This window comes from Trametes versicolor (genome assembly GCF_000271585.1).
Source record: "Trametes versicolor FP-101664 SS1 unplaced genomic scaffold TRAVEscaffold_1, whole genome shotgun sequence".
In the NCBI taxonomy this organism is placed as follows: Eukaryota; Fungi; Basidiomycota; class Agaricomycetes; order Polyporales; family Polyporaceae; genus Trametes; species Trametes versicolor.
Genome location: NW_007360321.1, coordinates 1,422,792 through 1,449,915, shown reverse-complemented (window position 1 = coordinate 1,449,915; position 27,124 = coordinate 1,422,792). Strand labels below are relative to the sequence as shown.

General features: G+C 57.7%; 9 protein-coding genes across 9 annotated transcripts; 7 read left to right on the top strand and 2 right to left on the bottom strand.

Moving 5' to 3' along the window:
• Window positions 1–917: 917 nt before the first annotated feature.
• On the top strand, window positions 918–3,123 carry TRAVEDRAFT_41578 (high nitrogen upregulated cytochrome P450 monooxygenase 2; the record flags this gene model as incomplete). Its single annotated transcript, XM_008033930.1, has 10 exons — window positions 918–989; window positions 1,049–1,379; window positions 1,434–1,511; window positions 1,586–1,805; window positions 1,868–1,891; window positions 1,952–2,026; window positions 2,085–2,247; window positions 2,302–2,543; window positions 2,597–2,686; window positions 2,754–3,123. 10 exons carry the CDS (start codon window positions 918–920, stop codon window positions 3,121–3,123), a joined length of 1,665 nt encoding a protein of 554 aa, XP_008032121.1.
• Window positions 3,124–4,059: 936 nt separating this feature from the next.
• Window positions 4,060–6,473, top strand: TRAVEDRAFT_158125 (Bromodomain-containing protein; the record flags this gene model as incomplete). The annotated part of the gene is made up of 6 exons (XM_008034549.1): window positions 4,060–4,298; window positions 4,404–4,635; window positions 4,694–4,839; window positions 4,893–4,995; window positions 5,049–5,177; window positions 5,240–6,473. The coding sequence occupies 6 exons, from the start codon at window positions 4,060–4,062 to the stop codon at window positions 6,347–6,349; spliced, it is 1,959 nt and encodes a 652-aa protein (XP_008032740.1). The 3' UTR covers window positions 6,350–6,473.
• A 137-nt stretch (window positions 6,474–6,610) lies between these two features.
• TRAVEDRAFT_41576 (uncharacterized protein) lies at window positions 6,611–11,612 on the bottom strand (the record flags this gene model as incomplete). The annotated part of the gene is made up of 15 exons (XM_008033929.1): window positions 6,611–7,117; window positions 7,162–7,867; window positions 7,932–8,504; window positions 8,561–8,800; window positions 8,855–9,200; window positions 9,261–9,282; window positions 9,341–10,103; window positions 10,154–10,171; window positions 10,222–10,361; window positions 10,412–10,657; window positions 10,710–11,068; window positions 11,135–11,239; window positions 11,290–11,380; window positions 11,438–11,582; window positions 11,608–11,612. 15 exons carry the CDS (start codon window positions 11,610–11,612, stop codon window positions 6,611–6,613), a joined length of 4,266 nt encoding a protein of 1,421 aa, XP_008032120.1.
• Window positions 11,613–11,686: 74 nt separating this feature from the next.
• TRAVEDRAFT_138656 (NAF1-domain-containing protein) lies at window positions 11,687–13,737 on the top strand (the record flags this gene model as incomplete). The annotated part of the gene is made up of 4 exons (XM_008034548.1): window positions 11,687–11,907; window positions 11,973–12,351; window positions 12,400–12,662; window positions 12,712–13,737. The coding sequence occupies 4 exons, from the start codon at window positions 11,687–11,689 to the stop codon at window positions 13,652–13,654; spliced, it is 1,806 nt and encodes a 601-aa protein (XP_008032739.1). The 3' UTR covers window positions 13,655–13,737.
• A 297-nt stretch (window positions 13,738–14,034) lies between these two features.
• TRAVEDRAFT_111354 (uncharacterized protein) lies at window positions 14,035–16,085 on the top strand (the record flags this gene model as incomplete). Its single annotated transcript, XM_008034547.1, has 3 exons — window positions 14,035–14,308; window positions 14,370–14,614; window positions 14,754–16,085. 3 exons carry the CDS (start codon window positions 14,035–14,037, stop codon window positions 16,083–16,085), a joined length of 1,851 nt encoding a protein of 616 aa, XP_008032738.1.
• A 124-nt stretch (window positions 16,086–16,209) lies between these two features.
• Window positions 16,210–17,188, bottom strand: TRAVEDRAFT_41573 (uncharacterized protein; the record flags this gene model as incomplete). The annotated part of the gene is made up of 2 exons (XM_008033928.1): window positions 16,210–16,919; window positions 16,975–17,188. The coding sequence occupies 2 exons, from the start codon at window positions 17,186–17,188 to the stop codon at window positions 16,210–16,212; spliced, it is 924 nt and encodes a 307-aa protein (XP_008032119.1).
• A 706-nt stretch (window positions 17,189–17,894) lies between these two features.
• TRAVEDRAFT_61875 (palmitoyltransferase PFA4) lies at window positions 17,895–20,097 on the top strand. Its single transcript, XM_008034261.1, has 10 exons — window positions 17,895–18,090; window positions 18,143–18,218; window positions 18,276–18,397; window positions 18,455–18,471; window positions 18,528–18,670; window positions 18,724–18,809; window positions 18,864–18,963; window positions 19,016–19,030; window positions 19,054–19,195; window positions 19,439–20,097. The coding sequence occupies exons 1-10, from the start codon at window positions 17,945–17,947 to the stop codon at window positions 19,933–19,935; spliced, it is 1,344 nt and encodes a 447-aa protein (XP_008032452.1). The 5' UTR covers window positions 17,895–17,944; the 3' UTR covers window positions 19,936–20,097.
• A 1,344-nt stretch (window positions 20,098–21,441) lies between these two features.
• TRAVEDRAFT_16329 (cytochrome P450) lies at window positions 21,442–23,538 on the top strand (the record flags this gene model as incomplete). Its single annotated transcript, XM_008033543.1, has 11 exons — window positions 21,442–21,519; window positions 21,577–21,687; window positions 21,741–21,869; window positions 21,932–22,094; window positions 22,157–22,240; window positions 22,294–22,390; window positions 22,449–22,575; window positions 22,637–22,750; window positions 22,820–22,994; window positions 23,050–23,293; window positions 23,361–23,538. The coding sequence occupies 11 exons, from the start codon at window positions 21,442–21,444 to the stop codon at window positions 23,536–23,538; spliced, it is 1,500 nt and encodes a 499-aa protein (XP_008031734.1).
• An 821-nt stretch (window positions 23,539–24,359) lies between these two features.
• TRAVEDRAFT_41570 (cytochrome P450) lies at window positions 24,360–26,436 on the top strand (the record flags this gene model as incomplete). Its single annotated transcript, XM_008033927.1, has 11 exons — window positions 24,360–24,437; window positions 24,504–24,614; window positions 24,668–24,796; window positions 24,856–25,018; window positions 25,073–25,156; window positions 25,208–25,304; window positions 25,373–25,499; window positions 25,555–25,668; window positions 25,727–25,901; window positions 25,959–26,202; window positions 26,265–26,436. 11 exons carry the CDS (start codon window positions 24,360–24,362, stop codon window positions 26,434–26,436), a joined length of 1,494 nt encoding a protein of 497 aa, XP_008032118.1.
• Window positions 26,437–27,124: the final 688 nt, after the last annotated feature.

Here is a 27,124-nt window from a genome sequence, read left to right as displayed (position 1 = left end):
TAGTCCATGGCTGAGTAATGCGAGTAATCCGGACGCTGTCTAGAATAGTCGGAACATCGTAGAACGTACCAGAATCATGTGGAGGGATGGCAGGATGCCAAGTAAGTACAGAACAAAAGAATGTACGTATATGGTAAGTAGGAAAGTCCATGCTGGCGTATGGTAGACGCACAGCCACTATCACTGCCACTCCCGGTCCGGCACAGCCGTAGACACAGAAGTTCAACACGACCGTCCGGCTTTCTACTTTGCTTCTGCCACACAGCGCCCCGCTTCTCACCGCCGTTTGCCTTCGGCGGGAACTAGCGGCCTCGTCTGAGTCTCCGGCCAATTCTCTCGGGCGCCGAGCTCCAGCATTGAAGCTGATAAGTCGCCGGAAGATGGCAAGACGCTTCGGGGACGTCGGAATACCCGATAGGATTGCCGCGGTACCGCGGTTGCAGCCCTTCCATCCGAACCCACCGCTCACGTTGCGAGTGCGTTTGTGGGCGATTATTCAAATGACGGGACGGCGCGCCTCCGTTGAGGCAGTCCAGCTGCTGGAGAATTTTCATCGGGCGCACAGAAAGGCATGTCCGTACCTCCCTACTCCCGATGGGTGCAGCACGTCACTCACCTACAGTGTGATTGCGTTCATCTGATAGCTTCGCCCACCACGCGAACCCCTGGCTTAGCGATGCAGACCGGTCCCATGAGCTCCTCAAATCTCCGCATAAAGGATGACGGAACCCCTTCGCGCTGAGAGCACCCGCGCCGACTGCGTAAAGATACCCCTCCGAGGCTTGATACCCGATGTGCCGTCCTCCGCGGCGCGCTGGAGCGGACTTTGAGCAGTCTGGAAGCCAGGAGGTCCGCCGCACCAGGCGGTGGTCGCCGGTATAAGAATGGCCGGAACCTCCAAACGATCCGCTAGAACAATGGCCTCTACCATCTTCGAAGTCGAACCGTCGCTCCCTCACGTACTCTGTGCCGTGGTGGGATCCGCGTTGGTCAGTACATCCTCCTTGTCCCCCACCCATGCGAATGCCGTCTCATCTATTTTTTCCAGGCGGCACACTGGATTTTCAAGCGATTCGAACCGCAACATGCAGCTGCCCACGCTGTCCTAATCTTGGGCGTGCCCGCTCTCTTAAGCGTACTTCTCTTACTCCACCTCTCGGGCATCAAAGCGCTTTTGGTATCGTTCTCGATGTATTGGTGCACACTGGCAGGTTCCGTCGCCCTGTACCGCCTCTCCCCGTGGCACCCCCTCGCACGCTACCCCGGACCTGTCGCGCTCAAGCTGACCAAACTATCCCTGGCGTGGATTTCCCGCGGCGGCAAGCGGCACATATACACGCAGCAGCTGCACCGACGCTACGGCGACGTCGTCAGAGTTGGTGAGCTCTATCACCACCGGTGCGCCACCGCGCACGACGCTGACCGGCAGGCAGGCCCGAACGAGCTCTCCATAAGCAATGCTGCGGCCATACACCCTCTGATGGGAACGGCTGGCCTGCACAAGGGTCCTCGTGAGTGTGCTTCTCCGCCACAGCGCGCGCCCGCGCGCCGCCCTTGCGGGATGCTGATTCCTGAGGCGGTGCAGAGTGGGGAGCCCGGGCTGCCACCCAGGCCGTACCGCCCCTTATCGCGCTCGGGGACCCGAAGGAGCACTTGCGTCGCCGCAAGCCGTGGAATCGGGCCTTCAGCGTGGCCAGCCTGAAGGACTTCGAGCCGATGGTCGCGCGGCGCACACAGCAGCTCGTCGATCTGCTCTCCTCCAAGAAAGGAGAGGTGAACATGTCCAAATGGTTCAGCTGGTTTACGTATGTATTTGTGCACAATTCAGTCGCGCGGAGACAAGGTGCTCACGGGGTGTCCGCGACAGGTATGACCTCATGAGCGATATGGCGTGAGTGACGTCCTCCGCAGGTCTGCTATGAGTGTGCTGACCGTTTGTGGCGTCCTGCAGGTTTGGCGGGGGATCAGAGATGATGCGGAACGGCGACGAGGGAAGCGTGTGGCCTCTGCTGGAGGATGGATTGGTGTAAGTGGCGCCGCTCTATTTACCTCGGCTACTCGGGAGCTGACCGCTGGACGAACAGCAACTCCGACACATTCGGCCACCTCCCTTGGACCGCCGACTACGTCCGAAAGCTCCCCAGCCTCGGGTCGAAGATGAAGGAAATGCGGACGTTCTGCATCCGCCGGACGGCGGAGCGCGTCAAGCTGGGAAATAACAGTACTAAAGACCTCTTCTATTACCTGGTAAGCAGCGACTTCGATCAGCCCGTCCCCGATCGATGCCTCACTCCGCTATAGAATAACGAAGATGGCGCAGAAGCGACGCCCCCGCTTTCCCAGGTCGTCGCGGATGGTGCCCTGGCCGTCGTGGCCGGATCAGACACGACCTCGAGCGTCATCTCAAACCTCATCTTCTTCGTGCTTACCCATCCCGAGGTATATGCTCGTCTCAGGACGGAAGTGGATTTCTATTATCCTCCGGGCGAGAACGCTCTAAACACGACGCACCATGCCGATATGCCGTATCTCAATGCCGTCATGTACGTCCGTCTCCTGGGATTTTCATCGAGGACGTCTTCTCATGAGTTTCTAGCAACGAGACCATGCGCCTGTACCCGCCAGTGAGCGATGGCAGCCAACGGCTCGTCCCTATTGGAAGCGGCGGGAAGGTTGTCGGAACGAGGTCAGTAGTGTCGCACGTTGCGCTCTCCGCGTCGTGGCAGCCGAATAACGCGCACCGTTGATCCCAGCTACATCCCCGAGGGCACTATCACGACGGTGCACATGTACAGCATCCAACGGGACCCGCGCAACTTCTCGCCCTTACCCGACAGCTTCTGGCCGGAGCGGTGGATTCTCGCGGGCTCGGGAGACGCGCGCAGCGCGAAGATCGTCCACAACCCCGCCGCGTTCTTCCCGTTCTCCTTTGGGCCCAGTAACTGCGCGGGGAAGGGGCTCGCGCTGCAGGAGATGCGCATGGTCGTGACCCTCATGATGCAGAAGCTGGATCTGCGGTTAGCGGATGGCTTTGATGCGGCTTCGTACGAGAGTCTTCTCTTGGACTACCTCATTCTTTCCCGGCCCCCTCTACCGGTGGTCGTCAAACCCCGGGGGCTGTAGAATGGGCCTGTATGTGTTGGATTATCGCGGCGCTACGACTCCCCTGGATTTCCCACATAGTAACTTAGCTATTTTGTTTACCACTTGCGATTCAACGGTACCTATAATATAGCCAGCGTAATGTAAATCACTATGTCCGGATGAAGCTTGAAATACCCATGTCATTGTGGCTGCGACCAGGATTCCAGACAATCCTCCTGGATGCCGTGCACGGCAGGCCACGAAATCCCGCGCTCTGGTGTCTGGTTTGTCGTCAAGATGATCCTAGCACTCGCGGCGGAAGCGGCTGATCAGCGCTCAGCTGCTATAGGCCAAGGGCGAGCGGGACGGGGCGCATGCAATTCAGACATATGAGGATTTTCATCGACGAGTGCAATGCGCAGCAGCGCGAGACAAGCGGAACGAAGCACGCAGCAGTCGCTCAGAGAGTCAGGATGCGTACGGAAGCAATAGTGCTGGGTGCTACTGGCGTTGAGAAAACAAAGAGAGCTGTGAACGAGCTCGAGGTGGTAGCACGGTAATAGGACGAGAATATGTAAGTACCAGTACTAAAGTACTAATGGCGCGCGAAGAGTGGCACTTACCATCCGTACCCGTGTCCATGTCTTCATAACGGCCTGTGCGTCTGAAAGGCCCTACTAGTGATATTCTTCGACATTAGACTTCGTAGGCGTAGTAGCGTACAATGGATTGAGGCCAAGGAGCGGATTGAACCAAGGAGCAGACCAAGGGTCGATCAGGGTCGAGCGCCTCGGAACAGCGCGTCGGGACGCGTCGAGTCACGTGGGGTGATTACTGCATTGGGGCTGTTGAGCGCAACGGTGCGGCGTATGTCCGAGTGCGTCGCTGCTGGGGGGGATATCGAGTCCTCTCGCGGTCGCTGCCAACGTCGAGCCCGAATCGCCCATCTACCCTCGTTGTTATACTGGTTGCACAATGTCCAAGAGGGAGGCTCTCAGCATCGGGGGCGCTGGCGTCGATATCGAAGCCCCGCGCGCCAAACGTCGGAAGGAGGCCCCGGCCACAACTAGCACCAGCACGAACGGAAAGGCAGCAGCCGCCGACGCCCAGGTGCAGGGGAACAATGAGGGCGGAAGCAAGCAGGCTGAGGATAGGGACGAGGTCATGCGCAAGGGGATGTTGTTGTGGACTGCGATGAAGGACGCCGTTTCCGAGTGCGTGACATCCCTACCTGTGTCCTCCGATTGACCTCATTCTCGCGCCTACCGCTTGTTCTGCAACCACCACCATGTCCCGCTCACACAACACCATCGCTACAGAGGCGTACACATCTCTCAGGCCTTTATGCGTCTCCCCTCGAAACGCCAATATCCGGAATACTACCACATCATTAAGCATCCAGTAGCTCTCGATGACATCAAGTCAAAGCTTGAAAAGAAAGAATACGCTTCTATGGTAGACGTGAAGGCAGACTTTGAGAGATGTTTTCGCAACGCGAAGCGGTTCAACATGAAGTCAAGTCAAATATGGGCAGACGCGAGGTATCTCCACGTAAGTCGCGTTTGTACCATCGTAAGCCGACCGCCTCTCACGTCTACCCTTTGTCTAGAAATACTTGGAAAAACAGTATGCTCGAGTCACAGGGATCAAAGTGGACTCGTCCGATGGCGAGAAAGAAGATGTTAGCGAGAAGAAGGCTCTACATCGCTCTTTGAAAGCTACGCTCCAGACGATCGTCGACATGACATCCGACAGGTACGTGCTTTAGTCGGATTCCGCAAACCCGTACCAACTCCTTTTACATGCAGTGGCCGAGTTCTCTCCACCGAGTTCATGCAGCTTCCAAGCCCTGCGGATTGGCCTGATTACTACAAGCTAATCAAGAAGCCTCTGTCGCTGGACAAGATATTCGTGAGTTCTTTCACAGTCAAGTTTGCATTGCTCATTGATGTCGTTGCTCCCAGAAAAAGATAAAGCGCAGAGCATATGAGAATTCAATGGAGTTTGCGGACGACGTGGAGCTTGTCTTCCAGAATGCGCTACAGTTTAACGCGGATGGATCGCCGATATATGACGACGCACGCACTTTGAGGGTATGTTCTGCACGCCTCCGACCATCGCTGTTTTACACGAAATTCAAAACACATACTCACAGGACGCCTTCCGGAAGCTAATGGCGGACCTTCCTGAGCAATTTGCGGCACCAGCATACGTGAACGCTGGCGATCACCCAACGAAGATCAAGTTGAAGATGCCTAGTGCGCCCACACAGCCCGTCGAGGCGCCAGCCCCTGCCTTACCCTCTAGTAACACAATCACTGTATCTCGCGGGCGGGCCCATGGACGACAACGAAACACCAAAGAGGCGACGAACGCGTCCCCTTCTGGCCCATCCCATCTTCCCCTCGTTTCCGACAGGGCCGCTGCAGTCACTCCCGCTTTGCCTATGATGCCAGGCCCTAAACTTGCGCCCGCGCAAGCGTCTTCCTCAGGCGCCGTGGTTCCTTCCCCTTCCAAGCCGTCGACAGCCGCACAAGCAAGGGCCATACCGCGCGGAGGCACTGCCCAAGGTCTCAGCTCGACATACTACCCCAACGCTGTATACCAGCAACCTATCGCTCCCCGGCCCATTTCGGTGTCATCGTCATCTGCTCCCCAGGCCATCTCGGTGGCATCGTCATCTGGTTCTGCCCAGGCCATCTCGGTGTCGTCGAAATCACCGAGTCCCTTTCCCATACCAATTTCTCCCCCTCCCGGCGCACGTTTTGTCCTGCGCCCGGCGTCGGTGTCGGTGCCCGCGGCGCAATATGTGCACACCCTGCGGCATGCGATCATCACCACGATGCCTCTCCGCCGCCGGCTCGTTCTGCACCACGAGGATGGCACGCGGACGTGGACGATGCGGCTGAACGGGAGCGAGACCGGGATCGTCCTGTCCAACGTCACGCTCCTCTACCTGCTCGAGGACGGCAGCAGCGGGGACGACGAGCAGGACGGCGAGGAGGGCACGTCGCTCGCGAAGGGCAAGAAGCGCGGCCGGCCGGCGCGGAAGCGCGGCAAGGCGTCCGAGGCTGCGAAGAAGGCCAAGGGGAAGGAACCAGAGTCCAGCGAGGGCGGGATGCAGGCCAAGCTGAACGGCGCGGTGGTGGCGGGCAAGGAGAGCGGCGAGTGGGAGGTGCCGCTTCCTGTGGGTATCAGCGTGCTCGAGCTCGGCGAGAAGGGCGGGATGATGTGGAAGGTGTACTTGGATCGGGCGGCATGCTGATGATGGCCGTATATTTTATGCCTATACCTCTCCTCTCGGTGTGTACTCTCTCCTCTGTGTTTTTGTCTCGCTCTGTACTGTAGGGTCGGATGTATGGTTGTGTATGGATATCGTTATGTATGCCTTAGCTTTCCAAACTACTACAAGAACTTTTTGTATGGCTACCGCGGTCAAAGGTCCCTCAGTCGATGTCTTTGGAGTCATGCCAGTATATTAGTATTACGCTACAAGGTGCCGAAGACATTAGTCCAAAACAGACAATTAGGTAAGGTCAATAACATCCTGCTCATCGTACACCATCTTCCTGCGTTTCCTCTGTGCGTGCTCCGCATCGTCTACTCGTTTCGAGCTCGGTGCAGCAGCCGACGACACTGAGGGAGTGTGTGTTGCCGCTACGCCCGTCGGGACAGCATTTGGCATACTTGCGGGCCCGGGGTGGCCGAATGTAGCGGTGGCTCCAATCGTCGCTGCAGCCGGGGTGGCCCCGGTTGTGCGGGATGCACCTTGGGGGGCAGGCTGCGTCGCGGACGCTGTGGAACTACCGCTTGCAACAGGCGCAGTCGCCGCCGCATTCGCGACGTTTGCCCCCAAGCCCATGGACCGCCCTTCCAACCCAGCGACGATCCGTGCGTAGTCAGGCCCCAGGACAGCCTTGAGCTCGTGCTCCTTCGCGCTGATGCTCCGCAACAACTTCTTGCCCTGCGCCTGGCCGTGGGCCCACTTGGCAGGTCCCACTATCGCCTTCGTCTTCGTGACCTTGGGCGCGCGCTATGGTGAGTCCATGCCCAGAGCCTTGCAAGATTAGAACATACCGTGATGCCTTGCGGCGTGCTTCTGATCGTCGCAAAGGTCGCGATCTGCCTCGCATGCTTGGACAGGAACGCCTCCAAGTGGCGTCTCTTCGGGGCGCCGATTCGCGTCCAGCTATTGCTCTCCTCGGGCTTTGCGGTCAGGAAGGTGCGCACCGGGGGGCACACGTCGCAGTTGCACGTCCACCCCTTCAGGCCTCCCAGAAGGGACGTCGTCGAATTCGGAGGACGCGGGCCCATCACCTTCTGCACCCAGTACAGCATGATCTTGCGGGCCGCCATCGCGAAGGCCTCCGAGGTGAGCGGTTGGTTGTACTTGACGAGCAACGCACGCATGTCCGGCAACAGAGGCGCGAGCTGGGTCTCGATGTACTTGACGTCGAGTTTGGCCGGATTCAGCAGCCGCCCGATCACGAACTTGCACGCGTCGGGGAGCTGCAGTGAGAGACAGAACTCGAGCGCGGCGAGGGCTGGCTTCTGGGCGGGGGCAGCGGGGACGGCAGCTCTGTAGTAGGAATGCGACGCGTACGCCGGTGGGGCGATGTAGGTGAGGTCGATGTCGTTGACGTATTTCTGCAGGAGGCGGAGGAGGAGGGGGTTCAGAGTAATCCCCGAGGGGTCTATCTGAGCGCTCTTCGCTCCCAGCTCTTTGATTATAGCGTGGAGGATCGTAGTCTGCACCTGCAAGCCCTCGAACTTAGCTACAACCCTAGTGGATAGAGGTCAACGTCAGGGCGGATCGCAGAAAAAAACCCACTGGCAAGGCTACTCACTGAGCAAGCGACTCTTCCGGTTTGTCGCTGGCGACTACCGCTTGGATGAGCGATGGGACATCGTCGAGGACGAGACGCCGAGGATCAGCGAGCACAGTTTGCAGGTGTAGCAAGCTTGCAGTGGTAGAAAGCTTGCGTAAGGCGGGGGGCGGATTGCCTCCAGGGAGAGTGCGCAGTATCTCCTGCCCGTATGCGACAAGAGGGAGGAGGATGCCCTTGACACGACGAATAACGACATCACCCACCAGACCTGAGAGAGCAAGAAGCTTGTCAACGGCAGTAGCGAAGAGATCGTCGGTGCCTAGCTCAAGGAACGCCTTGAAATATGGTTTCGCGCGCTCTAGTTGCCCCGGCTCTTCGACAGGCTTGGAGTACGCGTAGGAGTAATGCTGGTGCGCGGCGTTCGATACCGGCGCTGTGGCATAGAAGTCGACCTTAGCTAGAGCGGTCGCCAAGAGGTCTCGCGCTAAGCGAGCGCGCGTTTCGGTGGCGATCCCTTCTTCGCCCTTAAGAGACATCGCATACTCCAGCAAGGCGGCGCTGCCCGTAGTGGGCTTGATCAGAGGGAGAACCCTGTTCGTCAGGTTAGGATATGACTGTACAGTACGGCAAAGTAGCGTGGTCCTCACTTGTTCTCCAAGAAGTCGACTCCACCACCGTACTTGAGTGCAAGTGCGGTGAGCGACTTGTGCTCGTCCTTCCCTAGAGGTTTCAGCGCGTTGAACCGCTTCGTGCGTTGTGCTGATACCCAGTCCTTCGTAGCGTCATTGACCAGTTCTGGATGCTGGGAGGCAATCCACGTTTCGAACTTTTCCAAAAACTGGAGGGTGCTGACGTTGGACGGGTCTCGCTCAAGCGCATGTTCGATACTGGAGGCAAGTACATAAATGGGTGTCTGATCGTTTCAGGAGCGAGACGCTCACCAAGGCTTCACCTCTGCAAAGCCGAAGGCATCAACAGCAAGGTAGATGTGTTTCTCTCCGAGCGCGGAGATCGACCGTTCGGCGTCGCAGGCTTTGATCGCACGGAACCAAAGCGAGAGGTCCTTCCATCTCAATGCGGCGCGACATACGCTCTCCACGATTGCCCCGCTTTTGGTGGCGTTCGCCCGGACCAAGATGATCTCTGTGAGCTCCGTCTCCTCGGTTGTCGGCTGGGAGCTCTTCGAATCGCGTATCCTCTGGCACGCATATGTGAAACCCTCCGAGCCGTGAATGAGGTCGAAGTGCGCCCATGCGGGCCACATAACCAGAACAGTTCGGCGATAGACTATCAAAAGGTGAGCGCTATTAGCTACACTATGCAGGCGCATGCAGCAAATATACTTACAGCGTTCCAATGTGCCGCCATACTACACGAATATCACAAAGTTCAGTTTATATTCACCAGATGGAGGCTGATAGACCTACGTTTCCCTGATAGCCTTCGTATTCCTGGTCGTCATATTCCCCTGCGGTGATCTCGTCGACGAGTTCCTCAGGGATGACCTCGGTTTCGAGATCATAGTCGACCGCTTGCCGAATAAGCTTACCATCCATGTCGACCAGATTCTCGACTTCCACGTTCGTTTCGTCGACCTCACACATCGAGACGTCGTCATCATCCGGATCCTCACTGTCCTCGTCGTAATAGCATCGGCCCCAGCCGTCGCGCTCACGTCCCCCATAGTCGTTCGCGCCTCCCCTCTGAGTGCAAGTCAAATTTGCGAGGCCAAGATGGATGCCATGCTGTGTGCCAATGGTGTCCAGGATAGCGACCAAATGGGCGTCCACCCCCTTGAGCGCGCTGCCTCGGAGCGCGGCTTGGGAATACTTATGGCTGAGGAGATAGATAATCTTTCGCGGGGCATCGCCGCCGCCTTCAGCCTGCTTCCACGAACGCAAGACGTGCTGAAGGCGAGAAGGCAAGGTACTGACACTGAGCGTCGGGCGCAGAGCGTTCGTGGTGTGTACGAGGTTGAAGGAGAGTGCGAGACGGTACCCGCCCGTAACCGCCTTGACCTCGTGTTCCACGTCGGTATACCAGGCAAGGACGGAGGTGTTGGTTAGGCTTCCCTCGCTGGAGTCGTATGTTTGATCGAGATCGCCGTGCCGGACGTGCACAGCGCCGCCTGTGAATCTCGACGGAAGGATGACGACAATGGTGGCGAACATGCCGTTCACCTTCTCTGTGCTGGTCATAGTGAGGATGCGTCTTCCTGTATGATCTGTGAGTGTACATACTCGACGTGCGGCAAGAAACTGAACGGCAAGATATTAGTTGTGCCCTGAACTCTGGGAATACCACTTACTGAGAGCCCGTTTCATATAGGAGGAGTTTGTATAGCTCACATCGTGGCTTACTAGCTTCAAAGTTGACGCCGAGGACTTGGCAAACATCCCGGACCGCCTGGTCCATGAAAGGTACCCACGCGCCATTTTCAAAGTGCACCTAGAGCAGCGTTCAAACGTCATTCTATACGAAATATTGACTGACGCTACCTTCGTTGCGTCGATCTCCCAGGTGTCCCGGACGGTTTTGTCGACAATCGTTTGGTCCACCTTACCGAAAGGGGCCTGTTCAGAACGAGCCTTGATGGCAGCAGCATCCCGGGTGCTGAGAGGAAGGCCGATAGTCCCAAGGCCGTCGATGTTGAGCGCTGGGTTTGGGGCAGTTGGGTATGTCTTGTTGAACGAGAACGCGCCGGTGAACTCGAGGTCCCCAGACAGGATTGCCGCGAGGTCCTCCTAGACCGCGGATAAGTTGAGGTGAGGTTATTGGCGAAACGGTTTGACGAACCTTGATATCTTGAGATGGATCCTGAAGGTCTTCGTCCTCCTCCTCTTCGTCATTGTCATCGTCCTCCTCCTCTTCGTCATTGTCATCGTCCTCCTCCTCTTCGTCATTGTCATCGTCCTCCTCCTCTTCGTCATTGTCATCGTCCTCGTCTGTTTCCGAGTCCTCTGCGCCGTTGTCATCAGCCTCTAGGACTGTCGCTGAGCCGTCTTCTGAGGCGGCACTGGCCTGGTCAGTGGCATTTTGTTCAGGGGCGGCGTCGCTCAGGACTACGTCCTCGTTTGTGACATGTAAAACCTCGGCGCGGGGTCCAGCATCTGATTCCCCTTTGACCGGAACTGGCATGGCGCTCGGGTAAGCATCTACATGTCATGGTCAAACATGTACATGGTGAGGAGACGAGAGGTGCATGGAGCGAGCACACGCACCAGATGTTCCATTCTCTGGGCCGACAGTTTTGTCCGCCAAGTCTACCTCTGGCCCTTCTGTCTTTGCTGCCTGCCCGACGACAGACATACTGGGGGGTAGAGCGACTGTAAAGGAGGCATAAGAAGCGAATATCATGTGCGCACGGTAGACTGACCATCATCAAGAGTAGCGTCATTTGTGGCCTCTAGTTTCGGCAGAACGGCGCTCTGTGCTGAGGCTTTGTGCTCCTGAGCGTCGTCCGCGTCCTAGAGAAGACCCATAACTCGTTTGCGAGCAGCCCAGAACGCGTGCAGTCTGCTTACCATGTTGCCGACGTCTTGCGCGTCAATGCGCTCGGTGAAGGAAGAAGGTGGTGGTGGTGGTGGTGGGAGTAGGAGAGAGCGGTAGCTCGACGCGTCGAGGACCGACCGCGACGCCGACACGGCCAAGCCCGACGCGCCGTTAGCGCTGTCGCCAGGCACGTGATCGTGACGACATGGCTTCGCGTCGCGGGCGTCTGTATGCCTTCTGCGCAAGTGAGCAAGCGCCCGTAAGATTTGCCTTCTGCTCCGATGGCCGCACCTTTCTCCTTCGCCTTGCCCTCCGTGGTGCCACAAGACTTGCAGCTCATACAGGACATCATTGGCGTAGTGCCTGACCCCGTTCCCAGCAAAACTGCCGAGCCGCCCACAGCAGATTCCGACCATGAACACGGGACAGACAGCGATACAGACAGTGAAAAGGAGGTCGAGGCTGACATCCTCGGTGGGGTCGAGGACGAGGACACCGCGATGTTAGAAGTCAAAGCGTGAGTCGCCCATGTCTCAGTGTATTGTACTTACGTCTGAGACGTTGTAGTGCGCCTCCCTCAGAATCTACAAGCGATTCAGACTCGTCAAGCGAGTCCGACTCGGACTCCGAGAAGGAAGATGCACCCGAAACACGGAAAGTTGCGCCGAAACGAGTGGATGCAGACCTTGACGATGAGGACGAGGCGGGCCCTTCCGATGCCCAAGTCCGCACAAAAAACGAGACCGTGGAAGTTGACATCATGGTTCCCGAGATATCGGAAGTTGGCCCGCACGACGAGCTGGAGAAGGTGGGCGAGGTCCTGAGCATAGTCGACAAGGTTGTCATCATCAAGGGCCAACCGTCCGCCATCGCCAACAGAGGTTCCGAAAAGGCCCTCGACTGTGATACACTTTTAGTCTTCGAGGACAGGAAGGTCTTGGGTTACGTGCGTATCTCACTTTGCCCCTCTCGTCCTAATCTAACGTTGTCACAGATCTTTGAGACCTTTGGTCCGACTAGCGAGCCGCTCTACCAAATCAGGTTCAACCAGAAATTCCCCTTGGACACCGAGAAGGTTCAAGTTGGTCGAGTGGTATACCACGTCCCGGACAGGAGCAACTACGTCTTCGTTCGTCAACTCCAGCAATACAAGGGTAGCGATGCCAGTAATGTCCACGACGAAGAGCCCGGTGACGATGAAGTTGAGTTTTCGGATGACGAGCAGGAGGCCGCACACAAACGAGCGGCAGCGCACCGGTTAGTGCCTCCACCCAGTAACTACTTCCTCAATCAACATATTTTTCAGGCGCGAGCAGTCGCGGGGACGGTCAGTTACCTCTTCTCGACATACAACACCAGTACCATCCAGAATGCGGGATCAAGATATGGCCGACGACCCTTACGGCGGCAGCTCATACGAGCAACCTCTCTCGTACAACGATATGGACTTCGGCGCGGGCCCCTCCCGACCCGCGCCTATACCATACGACGATCCCTATGCGGAATCATACGGTGCCGCGCCACCACCCGCAACTACTCAGCCGCAGGATGCCCCTGTTTCCCCTCCTCCTAGTACGCCCTTCGAGGCCGGTCGCCCGGAACGGGGTATGGGGCGTGGACGGGGACGAGGTGGCGGCACCCGGGGCGGCGTTCAAAGGCGCGAGGAACCCGGTAGGGGACGCGGTCGCGATCGACGTCAGAATGACCGCGGACGTGGACGCGGTCGAGGCCGCGGCGGATCCTCCTCTGACGGGTGGCCCGCGAGACAGGGCCCCCCTCCGACCGAGCACGAACCCCGCGTTCCCCGACCTCTATCGCCGACGTCTCTCGCGATCGCCCGGGCGACCGGGCAGTACGCGGAGGGCCCTCCAGCCGAGTCGCCCGAGATGTACAACCAGATGCAGATGCAGCACGCAGGTGGCGGCGGCGGATGGGGCTTCCCGCAGCACCCTATGCAGAGCTACGACTTTGGGTTTGGGCACCAGTACCCACAGGTGCAGCCGCATATCAACCCACGCTTCGCATACAACTTCGGTATGCCGGGCATGGGGATGGGGATGGGGATGGGTATGAACATGGGTTACCCGTACGGCGGTCAGCCCGCCCCGTACAGCCACGACGCTGCGGGGTACAGTGTGGGCCCTCCCGCGGACGGTAGTGGATGGGGCGGCGGTGGTCAATGGAGCGCGCCTTCCGATCCTCCTCATGGTCAGGCCCAGGGCCAGGACGGTGGGGGCAAAAGCGCCTAAGAGCGCACATTGATTACTTGTATATGTCGTTTGCTTTGCAGGTTGTGTATCGCACTATGTATTGCTATCCGTATGTGATTCTACCGACACCTTGCTGCGATGTGGGCAGTAGCAGGCGTTCACCCCACGGCGGACGCTGACAACATTCATCTCGTGGACCACCGACGCGTAGCGCCCGGGATGATATGTCGCGGGCGTTGAGTCGTCGAAGCCAATAGCCCCAACTGTTCCCGAAAAGGCATGAACTCTTCGCGACCAGTACACGGTTCCAGCGCTAAGACAATGAAAACAACCGGGGTTTAATGGCCTCGGGCCCCGCCCCGCCCCGTCCCCCACCGCCTCTCCTGCTTCCTGCATATACCTCCTAGCCCTCGCACGCCATGGTCGGTGCTCGCGGCGGTGTCGCCAGTACTCGGGGGTCGCGCGCCGCCAGCAGACAGCAGCCAACAGTCTCCTCGTCATCCCCTGCGCCCCCTGCGCCCCCCGCGACGCCTCGGCAGCCACAACAGCCGCCTTCCGCGCAGGCCTCGAGCTCGAAAGAGGGTATGAAGACCAGACAAAAGCGCGTGCTGCCCACGCGCTCGCGCCGCGGAGGACCGGGGGTGGGGACGTGCGAGACGGACGTGATGATCCTGGACACCATGAAACGCAAAGGTGCGCCCCCCTCCCTCTCGCTGCCCCGCACTCTCCGTTGTACTTAGACGTGGTCGCACAGCGGAAAGCGAGCCGCTTATCCCCTCGACGACGAAGTTCCTGCTCACGACGAACGCGGCGCTGCTCCCGCCCGTGTCGGAGTCGTTCGAGGCGCAGCTGAACACGCACGCGTACGGCCGCTACTTCGACCGCCCAGAGGTGCAGCGGGCGTACAAGGCGCAGCAGCTCATCCAGACGCCTGAGTTCACGGAGCTGCCCCGGGATGCGCATGTGGGAGGCCGCTTTCGCCCGCGCGGCTCAGAAGACGTTCGTCCGCCATGCTACTTGTACTTGTTGCACGTACTCACCCCCGTCTGTCTAACACCATTTATATGTCCAATATATGTATCTTACCCGGCACATACACGCACTACCTCTTCGCGCACAATGCGGTCTGCGCGTGTAGGAGGCGATCGACACCTCGGACGCCGCGTACGAGAAACGACACCGCAAGTACGAGACGTTCGAGAAGCGCCAGCGGCTGCGCGAGAAGGAGAAGCTCAAGCACGAGCACTACAAGCTCAAGGAGCGCATCGACCAGCTGCGCGCGATGGACTCGTCCGCCTTCCTCGCCCTCCCCGCGGCCGACTTTTCCGACGGGCACGACGCCTCCCCTGGCCCGACCAGCCAACAAGAGGACGAGCCCCCGCCAGACACGGCGCACCTACATGGGGCAGCAGCGTATCATGAGGGTGAGCGGAGGCGGAAGGAGATGCTGGAGACGGCGCTGCAGCTGGAGCAGCGGTACCGGACGCTGTTGCCTCCGGACAGACGGTGGATGGAAAAGAAGCTGGGAAAGCCGAATAGCAAGGCAGAATCCGTGGAAGTCGTCGAGGACGAAGATGAGGACGAGCCTGAGCCTGAAGACGAAGAGGAGCCGGAGGAAGATGACGACGACGAAGCCGCGGCTGAGGACAAGAACGACGACGAGGACGATGAGGAGCCGGAGGTGCCCGAGGACGACGGCGAATCCGAGATCGACCCAGAGGAAATCGAGCGGGCACGCTCGAAGAAACTGAAGCTACGCATCAAGTTCCCGCCACGACTACTCGCGAGCAAGCAGGCCGCTGCGCGCGAGCCGAAGCCCCCACCCTCGCGCGGCGGGGGAAAGCAGATCACGCTTTCGCCGTTCTTCAAGTCCCAGGCGTCTGGCGGCAAGGGCGGCAAGGGCCTCGCACACTCGCCCCTCCGATCCGCGTCGTATACGGCGAGTGAGGCTAACTCCAAGCGTGGACGATATTCGGTCGATACGTCGGACAGCTTGCACCAGGCGCCATCTGCCAAGCGCCAGCGTGTCCACCCTTCAGCCTCGGCCAAGTCAAAGGCGAAAGGGTTCAAAGGGTCCAATGGTGTAGATAACAGCGAGTCTATATCATCCGCTGGTAGGCTATACTCTCGCCTTGCTTCTACTGCGGGCCCTCATGTCTCCTATGCAGGGCTTGCGGGGAAGAAGGAGCCGACTGCATGCGTGCTCATGGTCGCCGCGATCCGCCAGTCCAGCGCCCCTACTGCGCGGAAGACTCAACGACATGTCACAGCGTTCGGTGTGCGTGTGCCTCCCGATCTCGAGGAGGTGCGCGACTTCGAGATCCCCGACTGGGTGCTCGCGCCGCCCGGCGCGAGTGATGACGGGGACCGCCAGGGCTCCTACGAGCCGTCCCACACCTACACGCACGGAGGGCGTTCGGATGACGGCTATTCGCATTCCGTAGGAGGAGGTACGGACGACGGAACATAATCTTATTTCGCTTGTATAGCTGGCCACGCACGTCTCTGTCTTCGGGTTTCCGGTGTGTCACTTATTAGTTAGGCCTCTCGGTGAGCGTATGTATATCGTATGTATCACCTCTAATACCCCCACCCTACGACGATGGCGCGGGAGCCTCCGCGCCCTTCACCACCACGTTCGTCCCTGGGAACTTCCCGACAACGGCAAGCGCGTTCTCGCGCGCCTGCAGCTTGACGTCCCTCCTTTTCGACAACACGAAGCCTCCCAGCTCCAGCGGAGTGAGCTCCCGCACGTCGGTAGACAGCAGCGTCTTGGGGACGTAACGGGAATAGTCGCCCGCAGTGCGCTCGAGGAAGGTCTGGACCCGGTCCTGAGAGGGAGACAGCTGTTTTGCGCCGTCTGCGAGCTTGACGCTGCCAGGGGCACGGGTGCGAGCGGCGGAGGTGCCAAAGAGCTCGTCTAGGTTGCCGAACTCGATCTTGCGCGGGGCAGGGATGTTGAAGGGCTGATGATCCTCCTCGCCTTCGTCCCTGGGTCGGCGCGGCCGCCTCTGCTCGCGCTGGGGCTGCTGCTGAGCGGGATCTCGGGACTGCGCGCCCTGCGTCTGGTCGGTTTGCCTCGGGGGGCGCTGACCGCCGCGCTGGCCGTCGAAGCCGCGTCCGGCGGCGTTGGCGCGGTTGCGGTTTTGGTTCCCGTTGCCATTGCCGTCCCGGTTGGAGTTGTTATTGTTGTTCTGGCGGGGCCGCTGTGGACGGTTGGGATCCCTGTTCCAGTTCCCGTTCCCGTTGCCGGACCCGTTTTGCCGCCTGTCGCGGCGTTGGCCTTCTTGTTCAGACCGGCTGGCTGTAGACCGCGGAAGAGTCAGACATTGTTAAGTGAGGTTGGTACAACGGCATACCGATGGTGATGTCCCCCAAGCTGTCTGCAATTGGAATAGCTCGTTTCTTCGGTGCAGCGTCTGCATCCGAGACTGGAGCAGCAGCAGCAGCAGCAGCAGCAGCAGTCGCTGAATCCGACGAGTTGAAGCGGGCTTGAGAGGGCAGCCGCTGAAGGGAGGGCGTCGTACGCCTGACCAGACACACCGCCGACGAGGAGGAGAGCCGTACAAACATGGCTGCAGAAGACGAGAGGGTCCGCGCTGGGCAGGACAGAGGACAGAAATATGGAAAGCGCCCGTGGACGGATGTGGACGCGGACGCGCCACGGTGGCTGCAGCCGCCGCCGGCTGAGGCGCGTCGGTAGTGTTGTTGGCAAATCCTCGCCACCTCGCCAAGTGGCACGTGCCACCCCTGGCAAATGGGTGGCAAATGGCGAGGATTTCCGGGGGCCCTGGCAAATGCTGGCGAGTCGCCGGGCGCTTATTGGGTCCTAGATGAGGGGAGCGCTGCGAACCGTTGATATGTGGGTGCTCAGCGGCATGGGGTCGGCGCGAAAACCTCTAAGGATGATGCTGTAACGTCGCAGCTGGTTGTGAAGAAAATAATGGACGCGGGGTGTACCACTGCGCCTTTGAGCGCCTATTTCGGCGCTCATCCCTCGAGGTCCGCGAAGGTCCCACAGCGATTCTTACATGTTCAGCTCGTATATTCGAGTTGTTTGAGCTAGATCCCGCCTTTCTATATGCGGGAAGCACATCGTAAGCCCAAAAACCGCTGTTGGAACGCGGAAGTACCGTGTTTTGAGCATTTGCCACCTCTCGCCACATTTGCCACCCACTCGCCAGGGCCCCGAGGAGCCTGCCATTTGCCACTCGCCGGCGAGCGCTTCGCCGAGCATTTGCCCCCAACGCTACGCGTCGGCCGGGCGCGCAGCTCTTACACATCCTCCTCTCTCCCACTCATCTTGGTCTCTCCTGGGTCCTGTCTGGCATGGGTCGGCTTACTGGCCGCTTGTTTGTATTCTTCACGACGTGTCTCATTGCATTCATTGCTTATTCGTCCCAAATATTCATCATCTGGCCTTGGTATGGCAATGAGCTCTCCGTGGAACTCCTCGAGCTATTAGTGCCATTCAAGTACGCAGTACGCAACTTCTAACTATTGCAGCCTCTAACCCGAATCCTGTAGTGTTCTTGTGGGTCTACTGTTCTGGAACTATGCACTCTGCGTCAGAACCGACCCGGGAGGCGTGCCGCCAAACTGGGTACGCTCGTGGACTGCGTCGCTTTCACAATGTCTTGAGGACTTAATGATGTTTCAGCGGCCCGACGTAAATGATACGGATGGCTATGAAGTCAAGAAATTAACGAGGGGACCACGATATTGTCGCACATGCGAAAGCTATAAGCCTCCTCGCGCGCACCATTGCAGGCAGTGCAAACGGTACGTGCGCTCCCCAATAGACCTTGTTCAGCCTTCATTGATCCCCCTATGATCTAGGTGTGTGCTGCGTATGGGTGGGTCTTCTTTTGGTATTGCCACGCTACATCACCCTGAACATAGTCTTTGTTAGACCACCACTGCCCGTGGGTGAACAACTGCGTCGGCCACTACAACTACGGCCATTTCGTTCGCTTCCTATTTTATGTGGACCTTGCATGCACATATCACCTTACTATGGTGACTCGACGTGTGCTGAGTAATATCACCTACTGGGTAGCTTTCCGCGTCCAAATCAGAATGCACCACTCGCTTATACGACCTCACAGGATGACCCTAAAGGCCAAGAGCTCATATTCCTTATTCTTAACTTTGCCACCTGCATCCCGGTACTGCTTGCTGTTGGCATATTCAGGTATGTTCGTCAGTCTCTTATAGACGATCTCTACTTACCTGCGCAAATATGTAGCTTGTACCATTTCTACTCTTTGCTTGGCAACAGCACCACGATAGAGGGTTGGGAAAAGGACAAGGTCGCGACGCTCGTTCGCCGCGGTCGTATACGCGAGGTGAGCACAAGTGCACGCCTTTGATCCGTATCTTACTTACCATTGAGCGTAGATCAAGTTCCCCTACGTGAGTGCCGTACTCCGTCCCAGGCATCCCTGCAACTGACAAGCCCAAAGAACCTTGGTATGAAACGAAATATTTCGGCCGTCCTGGGGCCCAGCCCTCTCTTCTGGTGCTGCCCTTCGCTGCCCGAAGGGAACGGGCTGAAGTATCCGCTCGCCAACGGTGACGGTGAGTGGGTGGAACTTGCGCGAAGGGATATGTACTCCCGAGAAGGGGAGGACATCCACGACATGGCGCGCGGCGGGTACGCGTATGAGCCATGATCTAGTCATGGCAAGGCCCTCGCAGGTGTGCAGGCTCCGCATATACCCCTCATGAAGTAAGCGCTCATCGGTTGATTCTTCAGCTGTCTTCCCCTTCTTCGCCGTATTCGCCCTCGATGAGACGTGTGCTGAACCCTTGCTCCTCCAGAAGCCGCCGGGGAGGAATGGCCACCCAGAGACCCCCAGGCGTACGTACGTCCCGAGGTCGATCCCAATTACAAGTTCCAGCTTCCGGACTCTCCTTGGACGTACGAGAACGGTACGCTCAACCCTGGCCTGCAACCCTCCACCACGCGCCGGCGGAGGTCTGCCCCTGCACACTCCTCTGTGCCTCCTTACCACCCCGACTACGACGGGGGTGCGGGTGAATCATACCCCGTGTCCGAATCCGAAGACGAGTACGAGGAGGACACTGTGGGCCAACCTCGTGAGTTCGTCCGGCGCGGCTCGGAGGGGTACGAGGTGAAACCCATCGATCGGGAGGGGATGCTGCGAACCTACATTGAGGACCGCACGGCGGAGCCCGGACGGTACCACCTGTATGTGCCCGACCCGCCGAGCGATCCCGACAGCGGCACGGAGGCTGAGGACGAGAAGATTCCGCTCAGCGAGAAGCTCGAGATGTGGCGGACGGAGGTCGCATAGTGGTCGTCGGGGATGTTCGACTGGATGGACTGATGTTGTACGCGAAGTCGCAAACAGGACTCGGACTAGAACTGCTGCTTACCCTCACTCGAACGTTCACACCCCCTCGTTACACTACTGATATCGTAGAGCTCGATTAATCATTCGCCGCACAAGGGTTATACCCTCATCACCACCGCTGTATGCAGCGCCGCCCCGCCGGAGTATGTAGGTAAACGTAAGTGCCACTGGCAGGAGCCAAAGTCGAGGCGCATGCGTATCACCGCCGATTCGGAGGTATGTACTCGCCTGACGAGATATTAATATTGTTCGACAATATTGTCATCTACCATCCGTTCACTCAGCGTTCATCCTGTCCTAAACGAGATGTCGATGAGTAAAAGGCCCTCTCATTTCGAAGAGAGCGATGATGGGCTCGCCGTGGTCATCGTCCGAGACGACGAGCTCGGCGGTAAACGCGTCTTGCAGATGCGGACCCTGCACACACACTGACGCCATGGCCACGTGGATTATTCAACCAGTCGCGTCGCGCGCGTTGTCGCTGAGGCGTCTCCTCATCTTGGACCTCCTCCATCACCAGCACGGCCATAGACACAGCATTCCGGTACGGTGATTCTGGGCGCATCTCTCCATGCTGGTTTCCTTGTCGCATCTTGAGCTTGCTGCAAGGCTGTTGCTTCCAGACGGCTGTGGCTGATGACATCCGACAAACCAAGTTGATGAAAAAACAATTTGAAGAACAGCATACGAATCTATGTAGTACGTCGCCGCTAGAATTTGTGTGCACCTCGCGTACCGGAAGATCAATTACAGGTAATGGAAGGTCTGTGCAGAAACCTTGACGCCCTTGTGATATCATGCTACATATGCAAATTACAGCGTCTCATTTGTCGTTTCGAATACCGTCACGATGCGTTTGTTTCGGTGGAGGTGCAAGAGGCTCCGCTTGTTTCGTGCGCGTTATGCGAACCCGCTTTAGAGTGAGGTCAACCACCCTCGTAACAATGTGGCCTCGGTGCAGGCGGCGGCCGGCTCCTTGCTTCCTTGTACACAACCTTGAAGCTCACGTCGGGATTCAAGTACTGAGTAATAGCTTCTTACACAGGATCCTTGCCTTTCGCTCGACTTCGGAAACAGTTGATGTATGCCACCGGAATGAAGGTCTCCCAAAGATATGTACGGCAACCCGGACATCGCACCGTTGACTGCCGGTGTCTTTAGTCGGTAAAGGTGTCTCCCCTACCGGTGGATCACATACAGAACTGCCCGCATCCAGCAGCTTTTCGAATCCGCCGTCCGATAGGCACGCGCGCGGCGTCACTCTCGGAGCGTCACCCCGTCCTGTTGCTACTCCTCGAGGCCTCGGCGTCTCAACTTGCCTCCGCGACAGTGGGAGCGGCGCGCCCGCTTTGTCCGTGTGACCATGGAAGACAGGCATATATATACCACCTTTGATAGCAGAAGGTGTAGCAATCGCCTTATTTCCCCTCCCACCGTTTAACAGCCATGGAGGACCCCACCGTACTCTACGCATGTCTCGCGATAGCTGTAGCTACTTATGTTGTCAAGTGGTATAGAGATCCGGTATTTCACCTCTCATCTTCCAATGCTTAACACTCAGTCACTAACCTTCTTGTGCAGCTTCGATCCATTCCTACGGTTGGGGGCTCTGACCTTCCCATCCTCTCATACATCGGGGCGCTCAGGTGGACCCGCCGCGGAAGAGAGATACTGCAAGAAGGTTATGATGGGGTCAGTCTTGTTGACATGCGCAGTCCAGCGTGACGTGAGCTCACGATTTACAGTATCGCGGATCCACGTTCAAGATCGCGATGCTCGACCGGTGGATCGTCATCGCCAACGGCCCAAAGCTCGTCGACGAGGTGAGGAGGCGTCCGGACGAAGAGCTAAACTTCATGGACGGACTGGGAGCGGTACGTAGCCAGCTGTTCGATAATTTGCCCATCACGCCACTGACTATTTCAAACGTATACAGTTCGTACAGACCAAGTATACCCTTGGGGAAGCAATCCACAACGACCCGTACCATGTGGACATTATCCGTGAGAAGCTGACGCGAGGCCTCCCGGCAGTCCTCCCGGATGTCATCGAGGAACTCACGCTAGCCGTTCGCCAGTACATCCCGACGGACGGCGATGGTGAGCTAAACGACAGACGCCCATTTGTGTTCCAGTATTAACATGCTTCCGCCTCCTCGTAGAATGGGTCAGCGTGAACTGCTCCAAGGCAGCGCGAGACATCGTCGCTAGGGCAAGCAACCGCGTTTTCGTCGGGTTGCCCGCTTGTACGTACTGCTCTCCGTTGTTTGCGAAACCGAGCTGACGGCTGGGGGAACAGGCCGCAACCAGGGCTATCTCGACCTCGCCATTGACTTCACCCTGAGCGTTGTCAAAGACAGGGCGATCATCAATATGTTCCCGGAATTGCTGAAGCCGTGAGTGGCGTTTCAATTCCCAATATGTGTCCCTTATCTCCAACACAAACCCATTTAGTATCATCGGACGCGTGGTTGGAAATGCCACCAGGAACGTGCGCCGCGCGGTCCCATACGTAGCGCCGTTGGTGGAGGAACGTCGCCGCCTCATGGAGGAGTACGGTGAGGATTGGTCGGAGAAACCGGTATGTTCACGATATACAACCATGAGTCTGAGCCGCGCTGATAAACACGTATATTTCGCAGAACGACATGCTCCAGTGGATTATGGACGAGGCAGCCTCGCGGGACCCCTCCGTCAAAGCGATCGCCGAGCGCCTTCTCATGGTTAACTTTGCCGCGATCCACACGTCGTCGAACGTATGTACATTCATCAAACCTAACCTTGCATGCGCTGGGATTATTCAGTGCTGACTCCTCGTTTCCTAGACTATCACTCATGCTCTCTACCACCTCGCCGAGATGCCGGAGACCCTACAGCCGCTGCGGGAAGAGATCGAGCCGCTCGTCAAGGAAGAAGGCTGGACGAAGGCCGCCATGGGCAAGATGTGGCGGCTCGACAGCTTCCTGCGCGAGTCGCAGCGCTACAACGGCATCAACATCGGTACGTCGGCCCACCGCTGATCATACGGCTCATGCAATTCCTAAACCCCGCACAGTCTCCCTGACGCGCATGGCCGACAAGGACATAACGCTCAGCGACGGCACGTTCCTCCCGAAAGGAACGCTCGTCGCGGTCCCGGCGTACTCCACGCACCGCGACGACGCGGTGTACGCGGACGCGCTGGTCTTCGACCCGTTCCGCTTCTCCCGCATGCGCGCGCGCGAGGGCGAGGGCACGAAGCACCAGTTCGTCAACACCTCTGTGGAGTACGTGCCCTTCGGCCACGGGAAGCACGCCTGGTGAGTCATCCGTCACTTTTGAATTTTGGCGCGGGAAGGGCGGAGACTCATGTGAGGCGCGCTGTAGCCCCGGGCGGTTCTTCGCGGCCAACGAGCTGAAGGCGATGCTCGCGTACATCGTGCTCAACTACGACGTGAAGCTGCCCGGCGATGGCAAGCGCCCCCTAAACATGTACTGGGGCCCGACGGTCTTGCCTGCTCCGGCTGGGCAGGTGCTCTTCCGCAAGAGGCAGGTGTCGCTGTAGGGCGTGTCCTGAGGCTGGGTCCATGGTGGGCACATCCATCGTGAGTCCGCTCATGTCACGGACATGCTGGCCAGCATGGACCCTGGGTACAAGGAGGGGAACCATCGGTGTATGTGCATTGTGGTAATGACCGCGTATGATAACACATGTCCAGATGCCGTACTGAAGTAGCAATTCGAGTTGCCAACACAGCTTACGGCGTCAGCTTGGCGTCACCCCGCTCTTGATCTCGGCAGCATCAGCACCTGTTCGAGCGTATAATCGATGGGGAGCAAATGCGGCTTCCTTGCAGCCATCCAACGTGAACACAGACCACCCGGGCCCGGGGTGTTGAGGAACGAAACTATGGAAACACCGACGGCAGAGCAACGGAAGAGCCCGTCATTGTGGTAAAGCTTAGCAGTACTCCATGTTGTGCTCTGTCGCTCCGGATTCATGCACATCATCGATGCTGAGTAGAGAACACTGACTTCATTTCACAAATTTAGACAACGCACACTAAGGACCCTCGACTTCGCAGTTGCGTCGCACTATGGGGCGACGACGCAACTACTCGTCGAGAGCATCAAACTACCATTCCCAGAAACAACGGGCGCCGAATTTAACTTATAGAACCTCCTTCTACGTCAACTTCCCTGAGGCATGTCCCTTCAGGTTCGCTTCTCAAGTCCTCATTGCTGACGCTCTGATAGCACACACATTAGCTTCGGAGTCCCGTAACGTCATGCGCGTACCGACCCCATATATACCCCTCTGGTGCGGGCGATCTAGCAGCACGGCCTGTTCACCCAGAGCCATCTCGTCCGGCCCGTGTTTGTGACATGGAGGACCCATCCATCATCTACGCTTGCGTCGCGGTCGTGGCCGTGGCCTTCATCGTCAGGTGGTACATCGATCCGGTCAGTGTTCTGGTTATGCAGTCTTTCCGGATGTTATACGCTAACCATCCTCTGCTTATCTACTAGCTGCGGGCTATACCTACCGTCGGGGGCTCTGATCTACCCGTCCTATCGTATGGTGGGGCTTTCAGATGGGTCCATCACGGAAAGGAGATGCTACAGGATGGCTACGACAAGGTAAGCCCGGTAATTTTCTCAAATGATTCGTAACTTCATGCGGTCCCGTTCAGTATCGAGGCGCGACGTTCAAGGTAGCTATGCTTGACCGCTGGATGGTCATTGCCAGTGGCTCGAAGCTCGTGGAGGAAATGAGGAAGCGTCCGGAAGAAGAATTGGACAACATGGACGGGCTCGGGCAGGTGCGCATCGGCCGACTCTGGCTAAGTATTTAATGCTCACTCTATTGATACTTCTACAGTTTTTACAAACGAAGTACACGCTCGGAGAGGACGTCCATAACGACCCCTTCCATGTGGACATCATCCGGGACAAGCTCGCGCGTGGTCTTCCGGCAGTCCTCGCCGAAGTCATCGATGAGCTTACTGTGGCAACTCGGGAGCACATCCCTACGGAGGGAGACGGTGAGTATTCACAGTTGGAGTGACCTACGTGAGTGATTGATTTTTTGTTTACAGCGTGGTTGAGCGTTAATGCTTCGGAGAAAACACGAGACATTGTCGCTCGTGCGAGCAACCGTGTCTTCGTTGGACTGCCCTTATGTATGTCTTTCTTCAGCTCCCAAGGCCTCGTCCTCACGTCAACCCGATCAGGCCGCAACAAGGGCTATCTCGACCTTGCTGTCGACTTTGCTATCAGCGTCATGAAGGACAGGGCGGTGATCAATATTTTCCCGGAGGTGCTGAAGCCGTGAGTAACGAACGAATTACAGGCGTGGAGCACGTCCACGACGCACGTATTTGACACAAATCCTTCAGGATAGTCGGGCGTCTTGTCAGCAAGAGCACAACGAGCGTACGTCAGGTTGCGGTGTACTTGGCTCCTCTTATCAAGGAGCGCCAACGGCCAATGGCGGAACACGGCGATGACTGGTCGGAAAAGCCAGTAAGTGATGGTGTGTCGCGCATGACATGAACCCATCTGACGAATGGTGTTGTAGAATGACATGCTTCAGTGGATCATGGAGGCGGCTGCAACCCGGGACTCCTCCGTCAAGGCCATTGTCGAGCGTATGCTCGTTGTCAACTTTGTCGCTATACATACCTCGTCAAACGTGAGCCGTCCACCGCTTTCACTAACATTCGGTAATACATTCTTACTCCGCCCTGCAGAGTGTCACCCACGCACTCTACGATCTCGCCGAGCGTCCCGAGCTCCTGAAACCCCTTCGAGAGGAGATCGAACCTCTGGTCAAAGACGAGGGTTGGACGAAGAACTCCATGGCCAAGATGTGGAAGCTTGACAGCTTCCTGCGCGAGTCCCAGCGCCACAACGGTGTCAGCATCAGTATGTACTAATGGCTACTACTGGTTGTGGCCGCCGATGTCTAACGTGTGGCAACAGTCTCCCTCATGCGCGTAGCGCACAAGGACATCACGCTCAGTGACGGGACGTTCATTCCCAAGGGCACGCTGCTTTCAGTACCCGTCTACTCGATGCACCACGACGACTCCCTCTACGAGGATGCGGCCAGTTTCGACGCGTTCCGCTTCTCGCGCATGCGCGAGCACGCGGGCGAGGCTGCAAAGCACCAGTACGTCAACACGTCCGTCGACTACGCCTCCTTCGGTCATGGGAAACATGCCTGGTTAGTCTTTGTCTTTTTAGGAGAGACACGTATGGGAAGTGCATAGCTCACGCGTTGCTTAGCCCTGGTCGATTTTTCGCTGCGAACGAGCTGAAGGCGATGCTGGCTCAAATCGTGCTGAACTATGACCTGAAGCTTCCGGGAGACGGGAAGCGGCCTGAAAACATGTACTGGAGCGAAGGCGTTCTTGCTGCGCCTTCCGGAGAGGTGCTATTCAGGAAGAGGCAAGTTTAAGTGCACCGCTTTGACTCATCGTTTTGTACTATGTATATCATTTTTGAGCTCAACAATCGGCTACGGCCTTGGGAATATTGCTTAGCCTGTGTTACTGCTGTAAATGTGTGTCGTTGTATGCGCACTTCCCGTGCATAGTGCCGCTTAGTTTTGGCTGCGTACTTAGTAGTCAGGACCAATGTGGACCTCTCTCCTGTCAATCGCTAGACGCCCAACTTCCCATTTGACATCGGCGCTGTTGAACTTCTGTGTCTACGGCTGTGCCGGACCGGGAGTGGCAGTGATAGTGGCTGTGCGTCTACCATACGCCAGCATGGACTTTCCTACTTACCATATACGTACATTCTTTTGTTCTGTACTTACTTGGCATCCTGCCATCCCTCCACATGATTCTGGTACGTTCTACGATGTTCCGGACTATTCTAGACAGCGTCCGGATTACTCGCATTACTCAGCCATGGACTATCTGACCTTATGTCGATTATGCTCCCTTACTCAGCGTTACTCATCGCTCAGTCAGCGTCCTCTGGACGTCACATGCTCTCTTCTTATACGCTTACTCATCGTCCTCCCCAGTAGTATATAAGGAGGACTCTGCAGGCCTCTGCTCTTCAGTCGTTCTCTCACAGACTGAAGAGTAAGTCCCACACTACCTATGCTTCCTTACATGTTTACTTACTAGTACTTG

What these genes read in the sequence shown, in the direction of transcription:
- TRAVEDRAFT_61875 (XM_008034261.1), top strand. Translation starts at nt 17,945, where the DNA reads ATGGGTCGGCTTACTGGCCGCTTGTTTGTATTCTTCACGACGTGTCTC. An exon ending in TGAGTAATATCACCTACTGG is followed by an intron (nt 18,671 to 18,723) that starts GTAGCTTTCCGC and finishes ACGACCTCACAG; the next exon opens with GATGACCCTAAAGGCCAAGA. An exon ending in CTTGCTGTTGGCATATTCAG is followed by an intron (nt 18,810 to 18,863) that starts GTATGTTCGTCA and finishes GCAAATATGTAG; the next exon opens with CTTGTACCATTTCTACTCTT.